This window comes from Panthera onca, chromosome B3 (assembly GCF_046562875.1).
Source record: "Panthera onca isolate mPanOnc1 chromosome B3, mPanOnc1 haplotype 2, whole genome shotgun sequence".
Lineage (NCBI taxonomy): Eukaryota > Metazoa > Chordata > Mammalia > Carnivora > Felidae > Panthera > Panthera onca.
The window spans coordinates 115,395,117-115,419,474 of NC_138344.1; the positions used below are offsets into that span (position 1 = coordinate 115,395,117).

Here is a 24,358-nt window from a genome sequence, read left to right on the forward strand (position 1 = left end):
CACATGAAAAAATGCTCAACATCACTCATCATCAGGGAAATACAAATCAAAACCACAATGAGATACCACCTCACACCTGTCAGAATGGCTAACATTAACAACTCAGGCAACAACAGATGTTGGCGAGGATGCGGAGAAAGAGGATCTCTTTTGCACTGCTGGTGGGAATGCTAACTGGTACAGCCACTCTGGAAAACAGTATGGAGGTTCCTCAAAAAATTAAAAATAGAACTACCCTATGACCCAGCAATTGCGCTACTAGGTATTTACCCAAGGATACAGGTGTGCTGTTTTGAAGGGACACATGCACCCCAATGTTTATAGCAGCATTACCAACAACAGCCAAAGTATGGAAAGAGCCCAAATGTCCATCAATGGATGAATGGATAAAGATACACACACACACACACACACACACACACACACACACACAAGGGAGTATTACTTGGCAAAAAGAATGAAATCTTGCCATTTGCAACTATGTGGATGGAACTAGAGGATATTATGCTAAGTGAAATTAGTCAAGAGAAAGACAAATATCATATTCACTCATATGAGGACTTTAAGATACAAAACAGATGAACCTGAGGGAAGGGAAGCAAAAATAATACAATAACAGGGAGACTCTCAAATACAGAGAACAAACAGAGGGTTGTTGAAGGGGTTGTGGGGGGGATGGGCTAAATGGGTAAGGGGCTTAAGGAATCTACTACTGAAATCATTGTTGCACCATGTGCTAACTTGGATGTAAATTATAAAAAAATGAATAAATTATAGAAAAAATTAAAAATGAAAATAACTATGCACAAAGAAACTTCACTATTATCATATTTATAGGGGGAGGTTTTTACCTTTTATCTTTCAAATTGCAACTTATTATTTTAATACTGAGAAATGCACAACTAATATAAGAAAATAAGCTTAGTTACTCCTTTCACATTAATCCTTCGTGTTTACAAAGTGCATGTGGAAATATTTCAGCGAGAGAAATAAGGGAAAAAAGTCATGATAAAGTGATTTATACAAATACTTTTATTTTGTTTTTAGATGTATATATAGCAGTATACATTTGAGTAAGGAAGCTGCTCAAGTCTAGTAGGGGAAAGGTTACAAAAGATACATAAAAAATATTTATCAAAAGCATGAGGATCCTTACATCCTTCTTAAAGAACAAGCACATTCTGTACAAATGGAAGGGTCGTGACAAAGAATTTTAAAGTTCAAGAGCCTGTCACGGTAATGAGGTATCAATAATGGACAAGAGGAGTCTTGCAAGCTTCTCTCTGACCAGTACTCACTGAAGCCTCATTCGTTTTTCCGGGGGGCCTTTAGTGCTCACTATCTGTTGGACGTTCTTCGTGGTCTCCTTTTCCTCAGATTTTACAGTTTCTGGTATAGGTTCTGCCTCTTTCTTTGTCTGATCCACTAGACATCAAAAGCAGACATTTTTTGGAGGGAGAGGAAGGTGGAGGGATGAGATCAATTTAGACAAAAGTCATGTGAATGGTTCAGGCTCAAGTTCATTTAGAACTGCTGCTTATCTCAAATGCTAAATTTAGCAGTTTCATCAGGCAGGCGTAGAACCCATTTACAAACCTAAAAACCTGATAACCCAAGCAAATCTGTGATAGTTGACAAAAACACAGGACATTATTCATAAACAAGATATATAGTCTATCCCAGGCTGAACACATAGTTCAATATCTGTTTTCAATGATGAAACAGAACAGCTTTTTTTCACACTGAGATATGAACTAAAAACAACTTCAAATCACCTCATCTTCCCCACACATCCTCAATACTTACTCTTTCCCACTCAAATTAATCTTTCAAATACTAATATGACTACCACAAATCACCATCTTTTGGCAATTCAGCAGATCTCAAAAATCAGAAGTAATGAATTACCATGAGAGTCTAGAAGGACAAAAGGACCACAGCTCATCTTACATGCTATAGTTGTTAACTGAGTTTTATTACAAGTTTAATAAGAACATCAGGAACATACCTGGGACAGGCTTTTCTCCAGACTTTTGCTATAATTTAAAAAAGGCGGGGAGGGGAGAAAACAGGGTAGGTTAGCAAAATTTTCTTCTTCTTGACGTCGTAATTCTTATTAAAATTATACCTTCATTCAAATTATATTAAAATTGACTCCATAAAGAGAAACTACTATTCATGTACCATAAAAAGTAAATTTATCACTTTCTACTTATTCTCATGTTCCAGAAAAGACAGAACTAGAACAAAAGAGTCAAACATAAATAAGTTTCCCTTGAACAGCTATCTATAAAGCCCTCTACCTCTGTACCCAGGCTATAATGCTTTCAAAAAGTAGCTAAGTAGAGAGGCCCCTGGGTGGCTCAGTTGGTTAAGCATCTGACGCCTGATTTTGGCTCAGGTCATGATCTCACAGTTCATGAGTTCAAGACTCACATCGGGCTCCATGCTGACAGTGCGAAGCCTGCTTGGGATTTCCTCTCTCCCTCTCAAAAATAAGTAAATAAGCTTTAAAAAAAATTAAGAAAAAAAGTAGCTAAGTAGAATCCAATGGGAGAGAATAATGGAGGCTTTCAAGACTCCCGAGGCTTATTCGTTTAGGGGACATGAACTCAAAGAAAGCAAATGAAATATGGATCAACCCTCCAACTTTTAAAGTTGGCAGGTACGGGAAGCAAAGAGGAAAAAGGTATTTTCCTATGAACGTAAAGGCTTCTGATTAGAGTACTATTAAAAACTAAACTATAGGAAAAAAAGGATGGGGCATCATGAGTCAGGAACAAAGTAAGATCCTCCATTGTGCACAGCAGTTCTTTTATCTGATTATGCTGTCATCTCCCTTTTCCTATTACCCAAGTTAAATGCTTTAAAACTTTTCTCCTCCTTCCTCCTCAAGGCTCACAACCTACCCTTCACCTGAAGCCAATGGCTCTGTAGTCTATGTTTTTAATTTTTTTTTAACGTTTATTTATTTTTGAGAAGAGAGAGACAGAGCATGAGCAGGGGAGGAGAGAGAAAGAGGGAGACACAGAATCTGAAACAGGCTCCAGGCTCTGAGCTGTCAGCACACAGCCCGACACGGGGCTCAAATTCACGGACCGCAAGATCATGACCTGAGCCGAAGTCGGACACTTAACCGACTAAGCCACCCAGGTGCCCCTGTAGTCTACGTTTTAAAAAAGGGATGTCAACAACCCAAGTTCCCTCCCATCTAACTACCTTCAAACTTATACCCTTACCTATACACACACGTTGCTTTATAGACTTCTCTGTCATCTCCAAAGAAAATGTTCTCTTCATTTTTAAAGTAAACATCTCCAGGCATTTTCTGAATTTCTATGCCCTCCCTAAGCTTTCTTATCTATTCCTAGGACTAAAGATGACCAAATTTCCTGATATCACATGTTCCAGATTCATGCTGCCAACTGCCTACTAGCCCGTCCCAACTGCAAGTTCTGGGAACATTACACTTAATAAGACCAAAACTGAGCTCCATACTATTATCCATTGTGCAGAAAAGATTAACATAGAAGGCTTGAGGCTTCTATGTTTGAAAGGCAAGGGTGGCCTTTGTTGATGACTAGGAATTTGAATTTTGGAAAGTTCTCACCATTCTGATAGTGGTGGCTCATTGTGCCTAGACTGTACAATGTTGTTCATGCTGAACATTTGCTTTTCTTCCAGGCATGTGAATTTTGGTATGAGCTAGAGAGCACCTATAGGATGATCCCCCCCGCCCCCACCTCACCCAAAAAACATTGGAACCAAGCCTCTAATGGACTTCTTTGGGCAGAAATACCACACACGTTGCCTCATTTTCGTTGTTGAAAGAACACATTTTGTGTAACTCCTAATGAGAAGGAGAGGATATAAGGAAGCCTGCACATGGGCTCCTCCAGACGCTACTTGTCTTTTTCATCTGGCTGTATATCCTTACTATGTCACTGAAATAAATCTTGTGAGTCCTTCAAGCAAATCTCCAAACATGAGGGCGTTATGGGAACCCTCAACACACCCACATCATCACGTATCTTATGAACACATCAGGAATTAAACATGTACAAAGCAATCTGAGGGAACAAATAGTTTTTCTTACTTTAAAACAAGAGAGGAAATATATGGCACAACATTGAGGAAATGAGAAATTGAGAGGGGTTTTCTTATACTCCTAGCACTGAACCATTTGAACTATACTGGACACTGGACTAGATCTGGACACTGGAATAACATCCAATGCACTCTCTCTCAGCTTTTCTAGTGAATACTGTCAAACAAACTAGTAGGATGTGGTTTCAGATAGGAAAATAAAATGGGGGCACCTTTCTGACAAAATCTGATCAAGTAACCTTGTGATAAATCTAGCTGAAGTAATATACTATGGTGTTCTAGCATCTTCTGAAAACAGCATTGAAAAGACATTCATCATAAAAGGCCCTGAACTCCTATCACATCAGTATCAGTGTAACTCTCAGTAGTAACACAAATTAAAATATGGAAAAAGGAGTTCCAGCAAAGTAGGCAGGACTTTTCTAATATTCTCCTGAGCACTTTCATAGGGGCAACCCAGCAGCTCAACTGTCAAATAATGGATAAGTAGGAGTAAGTTCTGAACTACAAATAGTTCTGGGAGACACAATGGGTAAATAGGGAGCTCGTAGGAAATTTCAAGTAAACCAAGTATCTATTTTCTTCTCTTGATGTAAGGAGAAATGTTTTGGGTAGAAGGAGCAAAGGGAGGAACAATTCTAGAAAAAGCCATCTTTCTCCTAGTTCTGTTACAAAGAGTTGGACATACTCTCCCTTTGGGAGTTGGCTTTGGCCCTTGGATGGTTAAATGAAAGGTGGGGTTCTAAAAAATTTTTTTTAATATTTATTTTTGAGAGAGAGAGAGAGAGAGAGAGAGAGAGAGAGCGCAAATGGGGGAGGAGCAGAGAGAGAGGGAGACACAGAATCTGAACCAGTCTCCAGGTTGAGCTGTCAGCACAGAACCCAATGTAGGGCTCGAACTCATGAACCACGAGAACATGACCTGAGCCAAAGTCGGACACTTAACCAACTGAACCACCCACACGCCCCAGGAAATGTGGGGTTCTAGAAAATGACAACTGAAGTATGACTGTAGCTAAACCTTTAAAAGAAAAATGTAAAAAACTCACTGAAATGATATGAAGTCTACAACCTGCTTCAAAATAATTGGGAGGAAATAGAGAAAGAAGACAAAACAAGCCTGGCTATGTTTAATAACTGTTAAAGCCAGATAACGGGTACATGGGGATTTTGTTTGTAATTATTCTCTTTTATATATTATCTTAAATTTCTATAACTTTCTATAAAGCAAAGTTTTTTTTTTTGTTTTGTTTTAAGATTCAAAAGTCTTTGAGTTTTCTGCACTGTCCAGCCTAGCTCATCAGGATAGGACAGCACATGGGACTTAACAGGACACTCAGCCAGAAAAAAAAAAAAAAAAAAAAAAAAAAGAGGTCATTCAGCTGGAATACCTCAGAACCCAAACACAGCAGTAAACTACTGAATGTTCCGGCGGTTGGTCAATGAAAATAGAAGGCTTAACAACTAAAATTTAAACCCCTAATATTTAAACCACAAATCTGTTTCTTTTCCTATATTCTGAATTTTGGTTAACAATCAAAACCAAGTCTAAATCTAAGCCTGAAGCCTCAGAATTATCCTTACTGCCAACCTCTCCAAATCCAACCACCAAATTTGGGCAATCCTGAATTCAAATATCTCTTGAATCTATCTTCTCTCTACAGGCACAGAATTAGTTCAAGCTCTCCACAACCTAACTTCTCTGATTCTAAACATCACCTTTTCCTAAGCATCCTCTACATTGTTAATGGTCACCTTCATAAAACATAAAACTATACTGCATTACTTCCTTGCAACTTGTTTTGTAACATTTAATGGGTCCCGACTGCCACCATTCATAGTTCTCAGCTAGTCAGTGGTAAGCATCTAGAAGATGAGGTACAAAATATTTCTAGGGCACCTGGGTGGCTCAGTTGGTTAAGCACCTGACTCTTGTCATGATCTCATGGTCATGGGATCAAATCCCAGGTGGGGCTCTGGGCTGAGCATGGAGCCTGCTTGGGATTCTCTCTCTCCCTCTCTCTCTGCCTCTCCCCTGTTCACGCAGTCTCTTTCTCAAAATAAATACATAAATACTTTTTAAAATCTTTTTTTTTTTTTTTTTTTTTAAAAGAGATTTCTCAGGGCGCCTGGGTGGCTCAGCCGGTTGAGCATCCGACTTCAGCTTAGGTCATGATCTCATGGTTCAGGGGTTTGAGCCCCATGTCGGGCTGTGTGCTGACAGCTCAGAGCCTGGAGCCTGCTTCAGATTCTGTGTCTCCCTCTCTCTCTGCCCCTCCCCTGCTCGCACTCTGTCTCTCTCTCAAAAATAAACAAACATTAAAAGGAAAAAAGATATTTCTATACTTCAAGAGAGCATTATTTAAAAAAGAATATATAAAAATTGACACTGCTTTGGTTTGTAGTGATGACAGTTCAAATAATTCAAATAACTTAATGTTTAAAATAGCAAATAAATACTGGACTATAAAATGAACCATAAATTCCTTTGTCCAGCATACAAAATCCTCAGTCTAACCCTAACCATCTTTTACGTCTTGTATTCCATTACTCTTCCCCACCACAATCACATAGGGTAATATTTAATGTATACAATTTGATGAGTTTGGACATACACATGCACCTGGGATACCACCACCACAATCAAGGTAAACACATCCATCACTTCCCAAAAGATTCCTTATGTTTCTTTGGTTTTGGGTTTTATTCGTGTGCTAAGAACACTCGACAAGACATCTACCCTCTTACCAAGTTTTTAAGTGTGCAACACCATATGGTTACCTATAGGCACTATGTGGTACAGCAGATCTCCAGAACTTATTCATCTTGTATAACCGTAACTTTATATTCATTTAACACCTCCCTATTTCCCCCCTTCCTCTGTCCTCTGGCAACCACCATATTTTCTGCATCTGTAAGTTTGACTACTTTAGACACCTCATATAAGGGAATCATATAGTACTCATCCTTCTGCAACTGACTTATTTTACTTAGCATAGTGTCTAACAGGTCCACCCATGATGCTGCAAATGGTAAAATTTCCTTCTTTTTAAAGGCTGAACAATATTCCGCTATACGTATATACCACAGTTTCTTTATCCATTTATCTGTTATTGGCCATGTGGGTTGTTTCCCTACCTTGGCGACTGTGCACAATGCTGCGATAAACATGGGAATGCTTCCAGCTCAAACTATGCTACAAAGCTGTGGTTAATCAAAGCAGTGTGATATTGCCATAAAAAGACACATACGTCAATGGAACATAACAGAGAGTCCAGAGATAAAGCCACAAATATATGGTCAATTAGTTAATAACAAAGGACTAGGAAAACACAATGGGGAAAGGACAGTCTCTTCAATAAACAGTGTTAGGAAAACTGGACAGCCACGTGCAAAAGAATAAAAGTAGACCACTATCTTTTTTGCAAATTTTTTTTTAACGTTTATTTATTTTTGAGACAGAGAGAGATGCAGCATGAATGGGGGAGGGTCAGAGAGAGAGGGAGACACAGAATCTTAAACAGGCTCCAGGCTCTGAGCTGTCAGCACAGAGCCTGACGCGGGGCTCAAACTCATGGACCACGAGATCATGACCTGAGCCGAAGTCAGATGCTTAACCGACTGAGCCACCCAGGCACCCCAAAAGTAGACCACTGTCTTATACCATACATAAAGATTAGCTCAAAATGGACTGAAATCATGAGACCTGAAACCATAAATATCTAGAAGAAAACATAGGCCATAAGCTCCATGACATCTGTCTTGGAGATAACTTTTTGGTTTTGACACCAAAAGCAAACACATCAAAAGCAAAAATAAACAAGTGGGACTCCATCAAAAGAAAAAGCTGCACAGCAAAGGAAACCATCGACAAAATGAAAAGGCAACCTACAGAACGGGAGAAAATATTTGCAAATCACATATCTGGTAAGGGGTTATGATCCAAAATATATGAAGAACTCATACAACTCAAAAGCAAAACAACGAAACAAAAACACCGAACGACCCAATTAAAAAATGGGCAGAGGAACTGAATAAATATTTTTCCAAAGAAGCCATACAATTGGCTAACAAGTACATTAAAAGGTGCTCAACATTCTAATCATCAGAGAAATGCAAATCAAAACCACAATGAGATATCCCTTTACACCTATTAGAATGACTATCATCAAAAAGACAACAGATTACAAGTGCTGGTGAAGATGTGGAGAAGAGGGAACACTTGTACCCCGTTGGCAGAAATGTAAACTGGTACAAACAGTATGGAAGGAAAACAGTACAGAGGATCCCTTAAAAAATTAAAAATAGAAATACCAAATGATCCAGCAAGCCCACTTAGGAGGATATATCCAAAGAAAATGAAAACAGGATACTGAAAAGACATCTGCATTCCCATGTTCACTGCAGCATTACTCACAATAGCCAAGATATAGAAACAACCTATAATCAAAAGATGAATAAAGAAAATGTGGTATGAAATTGAGTCTTTTCCAGCCACCAGAAAGCAGGAAATGCTGCCATTTGCAGAAAAAAAAGATGAACCTTGAAGGCATTATGCTAAGGGAAATAAACCAGAAAGAGAATGTGAAATACTTTCACATATAAATGAAATCTAAAAAGGCCAAATTCGGGGGCGCCTGGGTGGCTCAGTCGGTTAAGCATCTGACTTCAGCTCAGGCCATGAACTCCCGGTTCATGAATTTGAGCCCCGCGTTGGGCTCTGTGCTGACGGCTCAGAGCCTGAAGCCTGCTTCAGATACTGTCTCCCCATCTCTCTCTGTTTCTCCCCCACTTGCACTGTCTCTCTCTCTCTCTCTCTCAAAAATAAAGATTAAGGGGCGCCTGGGTGGCGCAGTCGGTTAAGCGTCCGACTTCAGCCAGGTCACGATCTCGCGGTCCGTGAGTTCGAGCCCCGCGTCAGGCTCTGGGCTGATGGCTCGGAGCCTGGAGCCTGTTTCAGATTCTGTGTCTCCCTCTCTCTCTGCCCCTCCCCCGTTCATGCTCTGTCTCTCTCTGTCCCAAAAATAAATAAAAAACGTTGAAAAAAAAATTAAAAAAAAAAAAATAAATAAAGATTAAAAAAAATTTTTTTAATAAATAAAAAAAATAAAAAGGTCAAATTCATACAGAGTAAAGGATGGTTATCAGTGGCTTGAGAGAGGGTTGGCAGGAGAAGAGGAGTATGTTGGTCAATGGGTACAAACCTCCACTGATAACTTAAGTTCTAGGGATCTGATGTACAGCATGGTGGTTATAGTTAATACTGTATTATACATTTAAAAGTTGGTAAGAGTGAATCCTGAATGATGTCACCACAAAAAAAGAAAAGGCAGTTATGTGACATGATGGAAGTGTTAGCTAATGCTATGGTAAGTCACTTTGCAATACAGAAGTGTACCAAATCAGCACACTGTATACCTTAAACTTACACAATGGTAAACACTAGTTACATCTCAATAAAGCTGAAAACAAAAAGTTTACTACCATGTATTTTTTATGGGATTGTTTTCTTAATCCTCCTCAGATAGTTTGTTGTTAGTGTACAGAAATTCAACCAATTGAGTGTTCATTTTGCATCTTGCAACTTTACTGAATTCGTTGATTAGTTCTAACCGCTTTTTAGGGGAATCTTTAGAATTGTTATGTATAAGATTTGTCACGGATCATGTATAAAGACAATTTTACTTCTTTTCCTACTTGAATGCCTTTTATTTCTTCTTCTTGCTTAATTTCCCTGGCTAGAACTTCCAGTACTGTGGAGAGTGGGCATCGTTGTCTTGTTTCTGATCTTAAAGGAAAAACTGTTTTTCACCATTGAGTATGTGGGCTGTGGGTTTATCACATATGGCCTTTATTACGTTGAGGTACATTCCTTTTATATCCATTTTCTTGAATTTTTTTTTAATCATAAAAGGGTGCTGAATTTTGTCACATGCCTTTTCTGAATCTATCGAGATGATCACGTGATTTTTAACCTTTGTTCTGATAATGCAGTATATCACAAGATTCATTTCAGTATGTTGAACCATCCTTACATCTCAGGGATAAATCCCACTTGATCATGGTGTAGGATTCTCTTAAGGTGCTGTTAAATTCAGTTTGCTAGTGTTTCATTGAGGATTTTTGCATCTGTGTTCATCATGGATATTGAACTGTAGTTTTCTTCTCTTGTAGTGTCTTTGTCTGCCTTTGGTATCAGATTAATGCTGTCCTCATAAAATGAATTTGAAAATGTTCCCTTCCTCTTGCAATTTTTGAAAGAGTCTGAGGACTGGTATTAATTCCCTTTAAATGTTTGGTAGAACTCACCAGTGAAGTCATCTGGTCCCAGGCTTTTCTTTGTGGAGAGGTTTGTGAGAACTAATTTAATCTCCTTATTTACTTTTGATTTGTTGAGATTTTATATTTCTTCATGACTTAGTCTTGGGAGGTTGTATGTTTCTAGGAATTTCTTACAGGTTTTCCAATTTTCTTTTCTTTTTTTTTTTTTAGGTTTTCCAATTTGTTGGCATGTAATTGTTTATACAGTCTCTTATGATCCTTTTGTTTCTATCTTTCATTTCTTTTTTCTCTTTCATTTCTTTTTTTTTTTTTTAACGTTTATTTATTTTTGAGACAGAGACAGAGCATGAATGGGGGAGGGTCAGAGAGAGGGAGGAGACACGGAATCTGAAACAGGCTCCAGGCTCCAAGCTGTCAGCACAAAGCCCGATGCGGGGCTTGAACTCACGAGCTGTGAGATCATGGCCTGAGTCGAAGTTGGACACTTAACCGACTGAGCCACCCAGGCGCCCCTCTCCTCTTTCATTTCTAATTTTACTTGAGTCTCCTCTTATTACTCTAGTTAAAAGTCTGTCAGTTTTGTCTTTTGAAAACAACTCTTAGTTTCATTTTCCTTTTCAATTTCTTTGCATTTGCTAACTTGTATGTGAAAATTAAGCAACATACTCCTGAACAACTTAGGGGTCACAGAAGAAATCAAAAAGGAAATCAAATCTGGAAAGAAATAAAAATGAAAACACAACATACCCAAACTTATGGGATGCAGCAAAAGCAGTACTAACAGTAACATTTATAGTAATAAATGCCTACATTAAAAAGAAGAGGGGTGCCTGGGTGGCTCAGTCAGTTAAGCATCTGACTGACTCTTGATTTCAGCTCAGGTCATGATCTCACGGTTCACAAGTTCAAGCCCCACGCTGGCTCTGTGCCGATAACACGGAGGCTGCTTGGGATTCTCTCTCCCTCTCTCTCTCTGCCCCTCTTGCTTCCCTGCTCTTGCACACTCTCTGTCTCAAAATAAAAATAAACTTTAAAAAAATGTTTTTAAAGAAAAATTTTAAAGATTTTAAAATTTTTAAAAAAAGGAAAGAAAGTTCTCAAATAAGCAGTCTTAAGTTTATAGCTCAAGGAACTAGACAAAGAAGAACTAACTAAGGATTTCTGGTTTCTGAGAAATCTGTCCATGAATTAATATAGCCATTAATGTGCCCATTAATACTCTTTCATGTTTCTGGTTTTGTGTGTTCTATCCCCATTTTCTAGATCAGCATTATCCAAAAGAAATATGTGAACCACAAATGTAAGTTGGTAGTTACATTTTCAAACAGAAACCGATAAATTTTATTTTTTAACCAAATATATCTAAAATAGCATTTTTTCAACATATAATCAATATTTTAAAATTATTAAGATATTTTACTTTTTCTCCCTAAGTCTTCGAGCCCAGTATGTATTTTACACTTCCATCACAGCGCACCTTAGACGAGCCATGTTTCACATGCTTGGTAGTCAACATGTGCCTAACGGCTGCTGTTCTGTGCATGTCTAGGTGTTCTTCCCCCACCCAGCCTCCCTCATAAATACTATGTACTCACTGACTGAATGGTCAACGACACCTCATCTACACTGTCATGGGTACTCAGATTCCTACAGACACTACGATACATTTGTTTATTTATTCGAAAGACACAATTTATCTCCAAATACAATTCGCAAGATTTCCTGCGCTGCTTTCCACTCTGTCTTCTGCTCCCTTCATCACATTACCATTCCAACAGTGCACTCCTCTCACACAAGGAGGGTCAGGGAAAGGGGAACAGGAGGCCTGTTTTAAAGTTATCTCAAAGTGTGAAAAATCTCATTTAATCTAAAACGCACCTGAAAATCTTAGTCCCCCAACCTTGTGTACACACAGCCCTGGTAAACACCTGTATGAACTAAGACTAACCAGGAGAATAACATGTTCACATACCTACCTCACTTCAAAAGCTCACTTTGCTATTGCTGTCAAAACCACCCAAAATAACAATGGAATTCACATAACTAAATCACCATTATGATGTAACTCTATTTATTACTACTCCTGCTTCCTCCATTTATTATGCCAAATGCTCTACCTCAAATGTTCTTTTTATTACAAAAGTTTTAACTAATCTATCATTTAAGGACTTAGATAGCTACCACATCAGGCTGAAAGGCAGCAGACAGAGTAAAAACAACATGTTTCAGATTCTAGTTTAGTTACCATCTATGACACTTTCAGCAACCTTTGAATGAGAACATTGTGCATATGCAGTCCTTAGTCTGCGAGGATTCAAAGAGAAAATAAACTTAAAGGCACAGAACAGTGTTAATTACAATCCCCTTACCTACTTCTTCCATTAAGTCTTTGAAAACCTTTCCTTTGATTCAGATATGATTTTTCGCCAAGAGACCATTTTTTAATTAATGAGGAAAGTCAGTCTTTTTAGGTCACATCTGAAACAGTTCTCGATTAAAAATAAATATTCCAGGAAAAAGTGTCAAATCAACATTAACCACATGCATTCTCATTACCTGCACAAATTTGGGTGGAAATTTCTGCCTAAGGTCCAGGAGCAAAGCATCCACACGTTGTCTCTGAAAAATAGAGCTTGGTTCCTCTTTCCTTTTGGCTTTAGGTTTGACTTTATCTATTAAAATATGAAATCCAAATCAAAACACTGCCTAATTAGTTTGGTGTCTTATATTTTACATACCTTTGTCCACCATGAATATACTCAAATTATCATTATTTTTAATGACTGCTATTCCAAAAACCATCCCCCCAAATAAATTAAACACAACATATACAAACAAGTGTTCTAACTCTCCCTCTTAAATGAAGTTAACATTTTAACATTTAAAATGCTGACTCCTCCGGCACCTAGGTGGGTCAGTGGGTTAAGCATCTGACTCATTTTCGGCTCAGGTCGTGATATCATGGTTTGTGAATTTGAGCCCCATGTTGGGCTCTGTGCTAAGAGCACAGAGCCTGCTTGGGATTCTCTCTCTCCTTCTCTCTCTGCCCCTCCCCTGCTCTCTCTCAAAATAATTAAACAAACTTCAAAAAATCTTAAAAAAAATAAAAATAAAAAAATGAAAAGCTGATTCTTTTAAAGATACTTCAGTTTTGGTATGTAAGCATACATAGATATTAAGAATTTTAAGGCTGGGGCGCCTGGGTGGCTCAGTCGGTTAAGTGTCTGACTTTGGCTCAGGTCATGATCTCACAGTTCGTGAGTTCAAGCCCCACGTTGGGCTCTGTGCTGACAGCTCAGAGCCTGGAGCCTGCTTTGGATTCTGTGTCTCCCTCTCTCTGTCCCTACCCTGCTTACACTCTGTTTCTCTCTCTCAAAATTAATGTTAAAAAAAAGAAAGAGAATTTTAAGGCTAAAGTTTTCCATAATTATCTAAATCACAATCCAGAGTATTAATTTGAAATTATCTTGTGTATATTTTAAGTATATTAAAATGGTCTTCCCACTATACCTAATAGCTACAAATGGAAATGCAACATTCACAAACTCAAGTTACCATACTCAATTATAAAGACTGTAATTCACTGGGAAGGGCAGGGGACAGGACAAACCAAACAACAGCAGATCATGAAGAAAGAAAGAAAAGAACCTGCAAGAGAATTTCTGAAATCAAACGTGTGTGGAACTTCCTCAGAAGGTTAAGTGGACTGAGGCACTGTCTCTCAATGAAGAGTTCCAGATAAGTTTTATTGCAAACATTCCATTATAACAGGGGCAAATAGCTCTGGGGAGAAACCTTCCTATGTCAAATGTTGCCACCTGCACCTACTATTAAGAATAAATACAACTGATGGAAACCAATTTGACAATAAATTTCACATATTGAAGAAAAAAAAAAAAGAATAAATACAACTGTATCTGAAAGACCATTTGCTCCATTTAAAGGCTGAATTCTGGGGCGCCTGGGTGGCTCAGTCGGTTGGGCGGCCAACTTCGGCTCAGGTCATGATCTCGCGGTCCGTGAGTTCGAGCCCCGCGTCGGGCTCTGTGCTGACAGCTCAGAGCCTGGAGCCTGTTTCGGATTCTGTGTCTCCCTCTCTCTGACCCTCAACCATTCATGCTCTCTCTCTGTCTCAAAAATAAACGTTAAAAAAAAAATAATAATAAAGGCTGAATTCTATTTAAAAGCTATTTTTCCCTCAATAACTTATTTTGAGTTGCTACTTCTCAGAGAAGGAAATTTCGAGTATAGGTATATTGTCATAGACACATTTCCAGGAGTACTTTTATTGTAAAATACGGTGCAGAACAAGTAGCAGATTAGCAGCTATGGAAACTAGGGGACCTGGGTAGGTAGTAACATGGAAAGATCATTAAACAGACTGGCCATCTGGAAATAGGGCTATAAAAGCATCTCCCCTACTTTGAAGACTGGGGATATTTAGGCTCCAGATTTCAAGATGACTCAACAGTTAGGTAAGCAGGATACATCATCATGATTCATTCCAAACACTGATTATCCTCTATATGTTCCAAATATTTTAAAACCTTGAATCAATTTATAAAAGATTACCAGTTACCTACAGATTAAAATTTACATCTGTTCCTATGGGAAAGCTATTATTACCAAATCCAGTTACAGGAATCATAGCTAGGACAATGCCATCACCCTATGAAATCTTCCTATGTAAAACACACCTAGAAATCAATAGCCATTTTCCTAAAGAAAACAGCTTCATTCTCAAAACACCAAAGAGTTCTTAGGAGGTCCAGGTATTCTACCCACCTTGTTCTTCATGATCTTTGAAGTGCCACCAATAACCTTTGGAAGGATGATATCGACAGTAGGACATAGCTTCATCAAAAGCTGACTGAATGCCATGCACTGCAGTGAGCTTGTAAAAAGAAAACAAATTCTGAATTTCTCATTAGATCAACTAAAATCTCCAAAGTAAACACCCACAAAATATTACATATGCAAAGATAGTAATTTTCTGGGGTTTTTCCAGAACCTGAATCACTATAGAGCTGGGCTGTGATATATACTTTTAACACGGACTTGGCCCATAGTAACCAATGTTCAAGATATTCTGATAGTCAACCCTTCATACCAACCTACACAAGAAAGAGAAGGAGAAGCTTTTGTTGGATTCCTGGATACTTGATTAAAAGTTGATTGATTAAAAGTTTTGATTAAATATAGCTTGATTAAAAGTTTTGTTTAGTGTTTCAAGAATGTGAAGATACTTACCACCCTAGAGTTTATAACTGACCCCAAGTCTGGTGCCTGATAGATCACTCCAGCAATGATATAGTAATCAGCCAGTGGGATAACTAAAGCAGTGAAAATAAAAACATTCATGAATACAGCTATGCATACAAACTGCTAAACAGATTTTCATAAAAAGAACAACTAAAATTTGCTATTTTTCCGTATTAAAGCTTAAGGCATCGTTTGGCAATTCCCATTTTTGTAAATAAATTTATATTGGAAAACAGCCATACTCATTCATTTATATTATCTAAGGCTGCTCTGACACTGGTTGAGTAGCTGTTACAGACTCCACGAGGCCCTCAAAGCCTAAAATATTTACTCTCTGGACCATAACAGAAAAGGTTTGCAACCTAGAGCAGTGTTTCTCAAACTTGAACGTGCCTCTGAATCACCTGAGCATCTTGTGAAAGTCAGATTCTTATTCAGTAGGGATAGTGCATTTTTAATAAGTTCCAAGTGATCGAACGCTGCTATCACTCAACTACACTATGGAGAATAAGACCTTAGAGTGAGAGATTTAGGGCCTAGGGTGAAGATATCAGATGCACTGAACTTGCCACTGCAGGGACGCCTGGATGGCTTAGTTGGTTAAGTGTCTGACTTTGGTTCAGGTCATGATCTCACCACTCATGAGTTCGAGCCCCACGTCAGGCTCTGGGCCAACAGCTCAGAGCCTGAAGCCTGCTTCGGACTCTGTGCCTCTCTCTCCCTTGGCCCCTCCCCCACTTGTGTTCTATCTCTCAAAAATAAATAAACAACAAAAAAAATTTTTTTAAATAAACACTAAAAAAAAAAAAAATTTTTTTTTTTTTAAACTTGCCACTGTGCCCCATTCCTGGGTCCTAAAGAAGAAAACAGCTGCTAGTGAAGCTGGTACCACCTCTGTCGCTTCCATACCTTGAACCCTCTCATCATGGAAATCTTGTTCCTGGTCTTGCCTTTGTCTAAGGTTCTTTTTTCCTTGGGGAAGGGGCTCTAGATCATTGATTTTGAAATTACATTTGGATTCTTGACTCTGGAACCACAACTTCTTTAGCAAGTCATTCTTTGCTCAAGAACCAATATCAGGGTGCAGGTTTTTCCTAAATGTCTTGAAAAGGTTATCTAATAAGGAGATAAAGCTGGTCATGTCTGGAATAGGTGACTAGCTCTTTGATTCAAAGTCAAATCTGAATTCTGCACCCTTCAGTATGATTTCTAGAGCAAGTTTATGTTTAGTAACAGAAGCCAGGTAAGAATTTTGGTTGAATAGGTCAACGAGGATTTTCAGTTGATCCTCTATCAATTTGTAACAGAATTAGACTCAGCGGACTGAGATGAGACATTACTTAGGGCACCAGAGGTTCCCAATAACTATACTCACAGAAGAGGTGGCTGCAACATAGCAAGTTGCTTTGTTAGTGCTTACAGAGTTGTCCTTGGGCACGCTAGAAGACTCCTGATATCCAAGCATATGACTAGTGGAACTTGGCTTTTGAAATATTTCCTAAGTGGTAAATTTATGCCTGCTATACTACAGTGCCTAGACAATTTGTCTGTAACAACATGGTTACAATGGAAACCTCATTTCCTTCTGAGAAGCTGGAATTTTGGCAGGCAGAGGATGTCCACATGATTAGCCTTCAAAAGAAACTGAGTATCAAAAGGCCTTCCCTGGGCAGACATATTACACATGTGCGTGGGGGCTGCTGGAGGGAGGATGCACTTGGTGAGGCCCCTCGCAGGAGGGAAAGCAACGGAAGCTTACACGTGGATTCCCACAGATCCCGCTTGATATGGCTTTTTCCCTTATTCATCTGTCTGTGGATCCTTACTGCACTGCCATAACAAATCTTGATTATAACTAACATACCTAGATGCTGAGTCTGCTGATTCCTCTTAGCAAGGCACTGAACATGCATATGGTCTTGGGGATCCCCCAAACAGACCCCAATCCAAAAAGATAAGAACATGTGGCTCAGAAAGTTAAGTAAGCCATGGCATTTTAAGAAGAAAATTATGCCTGAAGTCTACACATTTTTACCTTGGGTAGGGGACTGCCGCTGTTGCTTCCGAATGATAAAAAGAATGGGCTCTTGAGCGTGTAGAAGGATGTATTCCACTCCAACCATTTGACTGAAAACAGAACACAGACACCCAGAGATCTATGAATGCTCAACAAACAACTGTGTAGAATGTTCAGATTATTATATAAAAATACAGCAACATTATAAATTGGATTAAAACTGCCTATGTTTGATATTAAAAACTGGCTGTCCAATAAAACTGGCTATTTTCCCAGATAGGTGGGATATAAAGTAAGATTTGATTTTTAAACAACAAAGTTTCTCTATAAAGATTCATAATAAACTTAAATCTGAGCATATTCAGTCATAAAAGTACACTGAAGAGTGTACATTTCAAAAAACTGCAACTAAAATAGCGTGATGCTTCCTGAGATACATAAATATATGTAAAATCTAAAAATATATAGTACATGAAGACTATACATGTCTTGACCATATATTTCAACTCTATATTCTACTCAACTAGAAAACATCAAAAACCTTATCCTTCCAACACATTTTAACCTGCCAGATTGTTTAAAAGCAACAAGTTGTCCTAATAGTTGTAAATATTTGCCTCATAACAAAAGTCATTTAAAATACCACAGAAATTTAATTTCATGAACCCTCTCTGATGTTTAATGATAGATTAAAAACTATATACACAGCTGTTTCAGAAACTTTTGTAATAATTCTTAATTATTTAGCATCCTAACTCTGAAAAAATACTTTGCAATTGTCAAGCAGAAATTTTATTTGTCATACAAAGAAAAATCTACTATAAACCGGACTATAGTTTAAGACATTACATTCGATGTAAAAGAGACGGTAAGGGGCCCCTGGGTGGCTTAGTCGGTTAAGCGTCCGACTTCAGCTCAGGTCATGATTTCGCGGTTCATGGGCTCAAGCCCTGCGTCGGGCTCTGTGCTGACAGGTCAGGGCTTGGAGTCTGCTTTAGATTGTATCTCCCTCTCTCGCTCTGCCCCTCCCTCTGTCTCTCTCTCTTTCAAAAATATACATTAAAAAAAAAAAAAGAGACAGTAAGTATGGTCACCTGGTTGAGGATAACAGTTGATTGCTAAAATCACTAATTAGAGCTGCATCTAAACCTAATAGCTGTATTTTACTAGACAGTAATATATGAAATTATACAGAAAAGACTTCCTAGGTTACAAGTGATTACTGATCATTCTTTTGCATGTCAAATTTGTACAAACCCAAACAAAACTCCAGTTCTTCCCAAACTTCTACTCTGTACTCACTATCCATAGCTTGAAAGAACCATTCATTTCAAAATCTCTAACTGGCAACAATGCTATCTTCTTACAGTAACTTACTTTAAGTGTTCTAATGTAAGCCTCTGCATTTTGACCACTTCATTATTACATGTCCTGTCGTAGAAAGGATTACTTCTTTCTGAAAAGTAATCCAGGACACTTCCACTGTTCAAAATGGGGATCCAGGAACTGTCAACCCAAGAGATTCCCAGCAGATTATCTATAGGAAACAAAATGATAAAGGATGAGAAAAAAGTAAAAAAGCCAATCCAACATTTATTATGCATCTAATGCAGGAAGCATTATGAATATAAGGATGACAAGGATCCTAACCTATACACTTTCACAGAAGAGGTAAGTGTGCAAGAAAGCAATAACAAGGTGACATGATAAGCACTAAAATAAAGATATGAATAAATGTGTTATCAGCGCATGGTGGAGGGAGAATACTTTGCCTGAGGGAACAGTAATGATTTTTCACTGGGTGAGGAGGAGGTGGGTTTTAGCACTACACGTTAAAGAATAAACAGAGGTTCATCTAGGACAAAAAAAGGTGGGGGAGGGGGGGCAAAGTAATTCCAAGCAGAGAGAATGCACATACAAAGATAGACCAATATAGAGGTAAGTGGTTAGAGAATAATTTGATTATGTGAAATGATAGGATATAAAATGTAGAAAAGTCTCAAAAAATTGGAAATCTTGAGTTTTGTTCAAAAATTGTCAGACAACATGCATCCCAAAGAAAACACACCCACAGCCACCAGTTTGAGATCTCACCAATTAGGGACAGAGAAATAAGTTAGGAAGCTATTATTACAGAGGAGATAATGAATGTAAAAGTTAGGAAGTTAATGAGAAGTAGAATGCCCTTAATTACATACAATTTCATATTTTGGAATAGAATTAACTCTTTAATATTTCAAAATGCAAAAAGAAAAACAAGACATGGTAAACAGAACTAGATAGCTTTAACTACTGGGCTTTTATTGGCTATTGATTGCAATAATGTTCCATATCATTGATCATACTAAATCCCATTAAGAGTAAGTCTGAACATCAAAATGCCTATTTAATACTGGTTAAAAAAGGGAAGAACTGAAAACTTCAACCTCTCTAAACGGTAATTGCTTCTGGCACCTCTGAAAAAAAAAGACCTAATCCAAGGCAATAAGCGGTTCTGAAGGAAATGAGTAAAATGAGAAAAAGTAATTACATAAAGGTAAAATGTGCTGTGTGTGTTGCAAAACCAAGGAAAAAGCAAACAGATGAAGTACATCAATGACCAAATAATCAGTACTGACCATTAAGATGGTTCATCATAACTACATCATGCCATAATATCCAAATATCAGCCCAGGAAATAACATTTTCAGCAAAAGATTTTTTTAATGAAAAGCAACTAAGGATAATCATTATTCCCAGCTTTAAACACTACAATCCAGTTATTAAAGTAGTTTTCTTTAAAGCAACTTTCTTACACATTTCTTTCTTATTTCTTTAGGAATGATTATTAACAAGGGGCGCCTGGGTGGCGCAGTCGGTTAAGCGTCCGACTTCAGCCAGGTCACGATCTCACGGTCCATGAGTTCGAGCCCCGCGTCAGGTTCTGGGCTGATGGCTCGGAGCCTGGAGCCTGTTTCCGATTCTGTGTCTCCCTCTCTCTCTGCCCCTCCCCCGTTCATGCTATGTCTCTCTCTGTCCCAAAAATAAATAAAAAACGTTGAAAAAAAAAATTTAAAAAAAAAAAAAAAAAAAAAAGGAATGATTATTAACAAAAGCATTTGTAGATGGACAATTATAGGTTTCTCACATAATGGAACTATGTCTGTATGATGTCATAATAGGTTACTGACAATAAACTGTTAAATTATTACAGATCATTTCAGCATAGGTAGAAGAGTAATTTGCAGAAACAAATGTGTAATTAGAGATTCTACCTATCAACGATTATGGAGAGTCAATAAATATGGGCATGAGATAATGAAGACTGGTGGAAGGCAATGGCGATGCATGGGAAAATAAGGACAAATAGACATTCTTAGGGGAGAAAACAGACAATTTCCTGAATCATCAATTATAAAGTCAGAGAACTTAGGAACCAATACTCATTTAGGAAAATAATGATAATGAATTTGGCTTGGATATATTAAGTTTAAATAAGGAATCAGAATTCAGAAGGAATCATAAATGCCATCTGCTCCAAGTGACTGTTCAGTATATTTTCCCTATAATTTTCTTCACGAAGATGTATCCTGATCAGCAGTCCTATGTCATATTTTCCTCATTTGGTAAACTAATCAAAGCTAAAAACCAGGCAAGTATGGCTTAGGAGACCAATACAAATGCAAAGAATATTGTTTACCGCTTCTGAACACTGACTTTGCGCCGGGCACTATTTTAGCCACTTTACCACACAGAACTCAAAGAGGTTGGTACTATATAGATACTACATAGTATCCATATGCTAGATTGTGTACATAAAATGCTTAGCACATTGTAATAACCCAATAAATGTTAATTAGGGTGATGTTGGTGGCAGTACCAACAATTTATTTTAAAATTATCATGAGCAAATTTATCTCTGGCTTAATCAAGGCTGTTCTAGTTTGTACCTTTCCTCCCCTCCCCCAGTTTATGCCTTTTTGAAAAATAGAGACTCCTTTTATTTTCAAAAAGGTGTGAGGTTAGTATATCATTTAAACAGTCATGCTAGGTTGAACTCATTTCAAATGTCAGTATCTCTCCAAAGCCTTTGTCTACTTCGCAAGACAAAAATAATGGCTTCTTTCTCTATGTTCTCACAGAAATTTTTTACACTTTTATTAATACTCATAACCAGAAATACAAACGTGTTCCCATTATATTTGACTTTTTAGACGACTGAGGCCATGTCTTGCTCATCAAGAACTTGCATAGGGCCAGATTTAAAATAGTCAGCAAATGTTAATTAATTTACGATTGAGGGCCAAGGACAAGTGACTCTACTCATCACAGGTTCACATATACTCCAGAATCCAAGGACGTTCACTTACAAAATGGTTAACTGAGATTAAGAGGGTGATATGTGGCTGAGAAAATATTACCTGTCCCACTTGAGGACTACCTGTGATCACACCGCCATTAAGAGAATACACTACTAAGTCAAACAAACTCCAACCACTTCTTACCACCTCCACTGTTACCACCCTAGTCCCAGCTACCTTGACATTTCCTTGTATTACAGGAATGAATTCCCAACTGGTCTTCCTAATTCCACCCTCACCTTTCTACACTGTTCTCAACAGTCAAAGTGATCCTTTAAAAAAAGAAAGTCAGATTATGATCATCCCCTTTGGTGAAAACCTCCCAGTGGCGGTCTGTTTTACTCACTGGAAAAGCCAAAGACTTTACTATGGCCTACGATCCCTACCTATATGATCAAGCCACCAATTACCTTTCTGACCTCACCTTCTCACCTCCTCTCTCTCTGCTTCAGGCATACTGACCTTACTGTTCCTCTAACACACCAGACATTCTCCCACCTTAAAGCCTTTGTAATGACCTTAACAAATCTAAGTAAAAGTAAAACATTGTGAAAGGTAAGTATTTGAAAACACTGAGGGACTAGATGTTTCTCTTTTTTATTCAACAGCAAGAGAACATGTTGACATAGCCTAACTACAGCTCTCTAATAGCAAGTGATAAAATTAGGCACTTGAAACTCTCACAATGAAAAAAACAAAAAAACAAAAAAACAAAACCATAAAAACACGGTACAGAAATGCTGAAGATCACTGGACACTCTGAATAACTATAAATGAGAATACATTTCTATTAAGCGTGCTAGACCCCAATTTGGTTAACATAGAAAAAGGAATCTCAAAACACTTCCCTTTAAAAATCAGGTATATGCAAACAAAAATAACCCTAGGTGAAAACGATTAGGAACATATTACAGTTAGACATCTTTTGAGGAAAGCCCTTTTTCTTTAATTGGCCAGGGGTAAGAGGGCTTGCATCTAGGTACAAAAATTCACACTTCCTTAAAGGAAAAGTACACAAAGTTTCAAACGGAAGTAAATATTGATTGAGAGTTTCTTACAGGTGTAAGAAGTTTTGTGGAAGCCACCACCACAACAGTAAAAAATAAAGATATTCACGGACACTCTCTCACTCTCAAATTTTTCTCGTTCTCATGAAGAGTAACTTCCATGATACCTCCTCCCAAGGGGGAAGCTGGTCTGTTTGGAACGAAATTCTCACGCTTCAAGCTATATTTTCACTCTTTGAAATTCCAGAGCACAATTCCTAGGCTTCTTTCTTTTTCTTTCTTTTTCTTTTTTTTACAAATTCAATGAAAAAGATGTGTGTACGTGTGCTGGGGAGAATGTATAGCCTAATTTATACGGAGATCAAATAGCAATTAAGGGATGTTGCCTCCCTGTATATATTCACCGATTCAACAAATACCTGAGCACCTTTACAGTTCAGTTGTGAAAAAGGACCGATCCTTGCGCTCAGTAATTGTGGTGTGTTCTACGGCAGGTATTAGAGACTCAAAAAGAAAATCTTCGGGATTCATGCCCGGGGACGCGTGGGGCGCAGTGTCAGGAATAAGGCAGCTCCCACGCCCAGTCCCAAGAGATGAACCAACTCACGTCATCCCACCTCTCGGCCCAAAGGCCACCCCTTCACCTGGACAAAACAGCCCCAGTCTTGTTGGAGAGCGTGTCTGCAACAACACTGCAGGTCTGAGGGCAAAGCCCAGAGCTTCCAACCCCTTCGTTTTGAAGCTTCTAAGAGACCGCTGAGAAGCTGGGGAGAACGAATTTCGCCAGATCAGAGCCTTGGGAGTCACCACAAACGAACCTGAACCTTGCCCCCGCGAGCTACAAACCCCCAAACCAGCTCCCAGCCAATCAGGAAACAAAGGGTAACAGCGCCGGTTACCTCGGATATCCACGGCCGCCATAATCCCCAAAGCGCTCGCGGGTTCTCTTTCCGGCGTGCAGTAGAAACGTAACAGCTCCGACGACGGAAGCGGCGCGAGGCTGACTGCAGGGACTGCGAGGAACGCCAGGCGGAGACTGCGCGGCCTGGAGAGCGGCCTGGGGAGGGGAGGGGCAAGGAGGAGGGGGAGGGACTGGGGAAGAGAGGGGAGGGGCCGGGCTGGCAGGTGAAGGAGCGGGAAAGAGGTGAGGGGCGGGGCCGGGAAGTGGAGCTGGGCGGGGCGAGTAGGAGCAGAGAGAAGGAGCAGAAGAGGCGGGGAGAAAGCCACTACGGATGGAAAAAAATGGGGAGGCTTTGAGGAATATGAGACTGAGCCGAGTCCTGCCTCTCGCCAACCTCTGAGAGATTCGAAAACTGGACCTTGATCTTTTGTGATCGTTAAAA

At 38.7% G+C, this 24,358-nt stretch overlaps 1 protein-coding gene across 2 annotated transcripts; it reads right to left on the reverse strand.

The window, feature by feature from the left end:
• Positions 1–1,014: 1,014 nt before the first annotated feature.
• Positions 1,015–24,055, reverse strand: MED6 (mediator complex subunit 6). Of its 2 annotated transcripts, none has more exons than XM_060620187.3 (8): positions 23,915–24,055; positions 19,046–19,205; positions 17,687–17,778; positions 15,640–15,722; positions 15,175–15,283; positions 12,946–13,061; positions 2,009–2,036; positions 1,015–1,425 (listed from the first exon to the last, which is right to left on the reverse strand). In XM_060620187.3, exons 1-8 carry the CDS (start codon positions 23,934–23,936, stop codon positions 1,295–1,297), a joined length of 741 nt encoding a protein of 246 aa, XP_060476170.1. In that variant the 5' UTR covers positions 23,937–24,055; the 3' UTR covers positions 1,015–1,294. The 2 variants fall into 2 exon arrangements, with proteins under 2 accessions (XP_060476170.1, XP_060476171.1); XM_060620188.2 differs by lacking the exon at positions 23,915–24,055 and adding an exon at positions 20,287–20,317.
• Positions 24,056–24,358: the final 303 nt, after the last annotated feature.

Coding starts and splice junctions, on each gene's coding strand:
- MED6 (XM_060620187.3), bottom strand. CDS start 23,936: ATGGCGGCCGTGGATATCCGAG. Junction 19,206..23,914: donor GGCGGCCGTGGATATCCGAG/GTAACCGGCGCT, acceptor TGTTTCCTATAG/ATAATCTGCTGGGAATCTCT. Junction 15,723..17,686: donor GCGGCAGTCCCCTACCCAAG/GTAAAAATGTGT, acceptor TCACTGCTTTAG/TTATCCCACTGGCTGATTAC.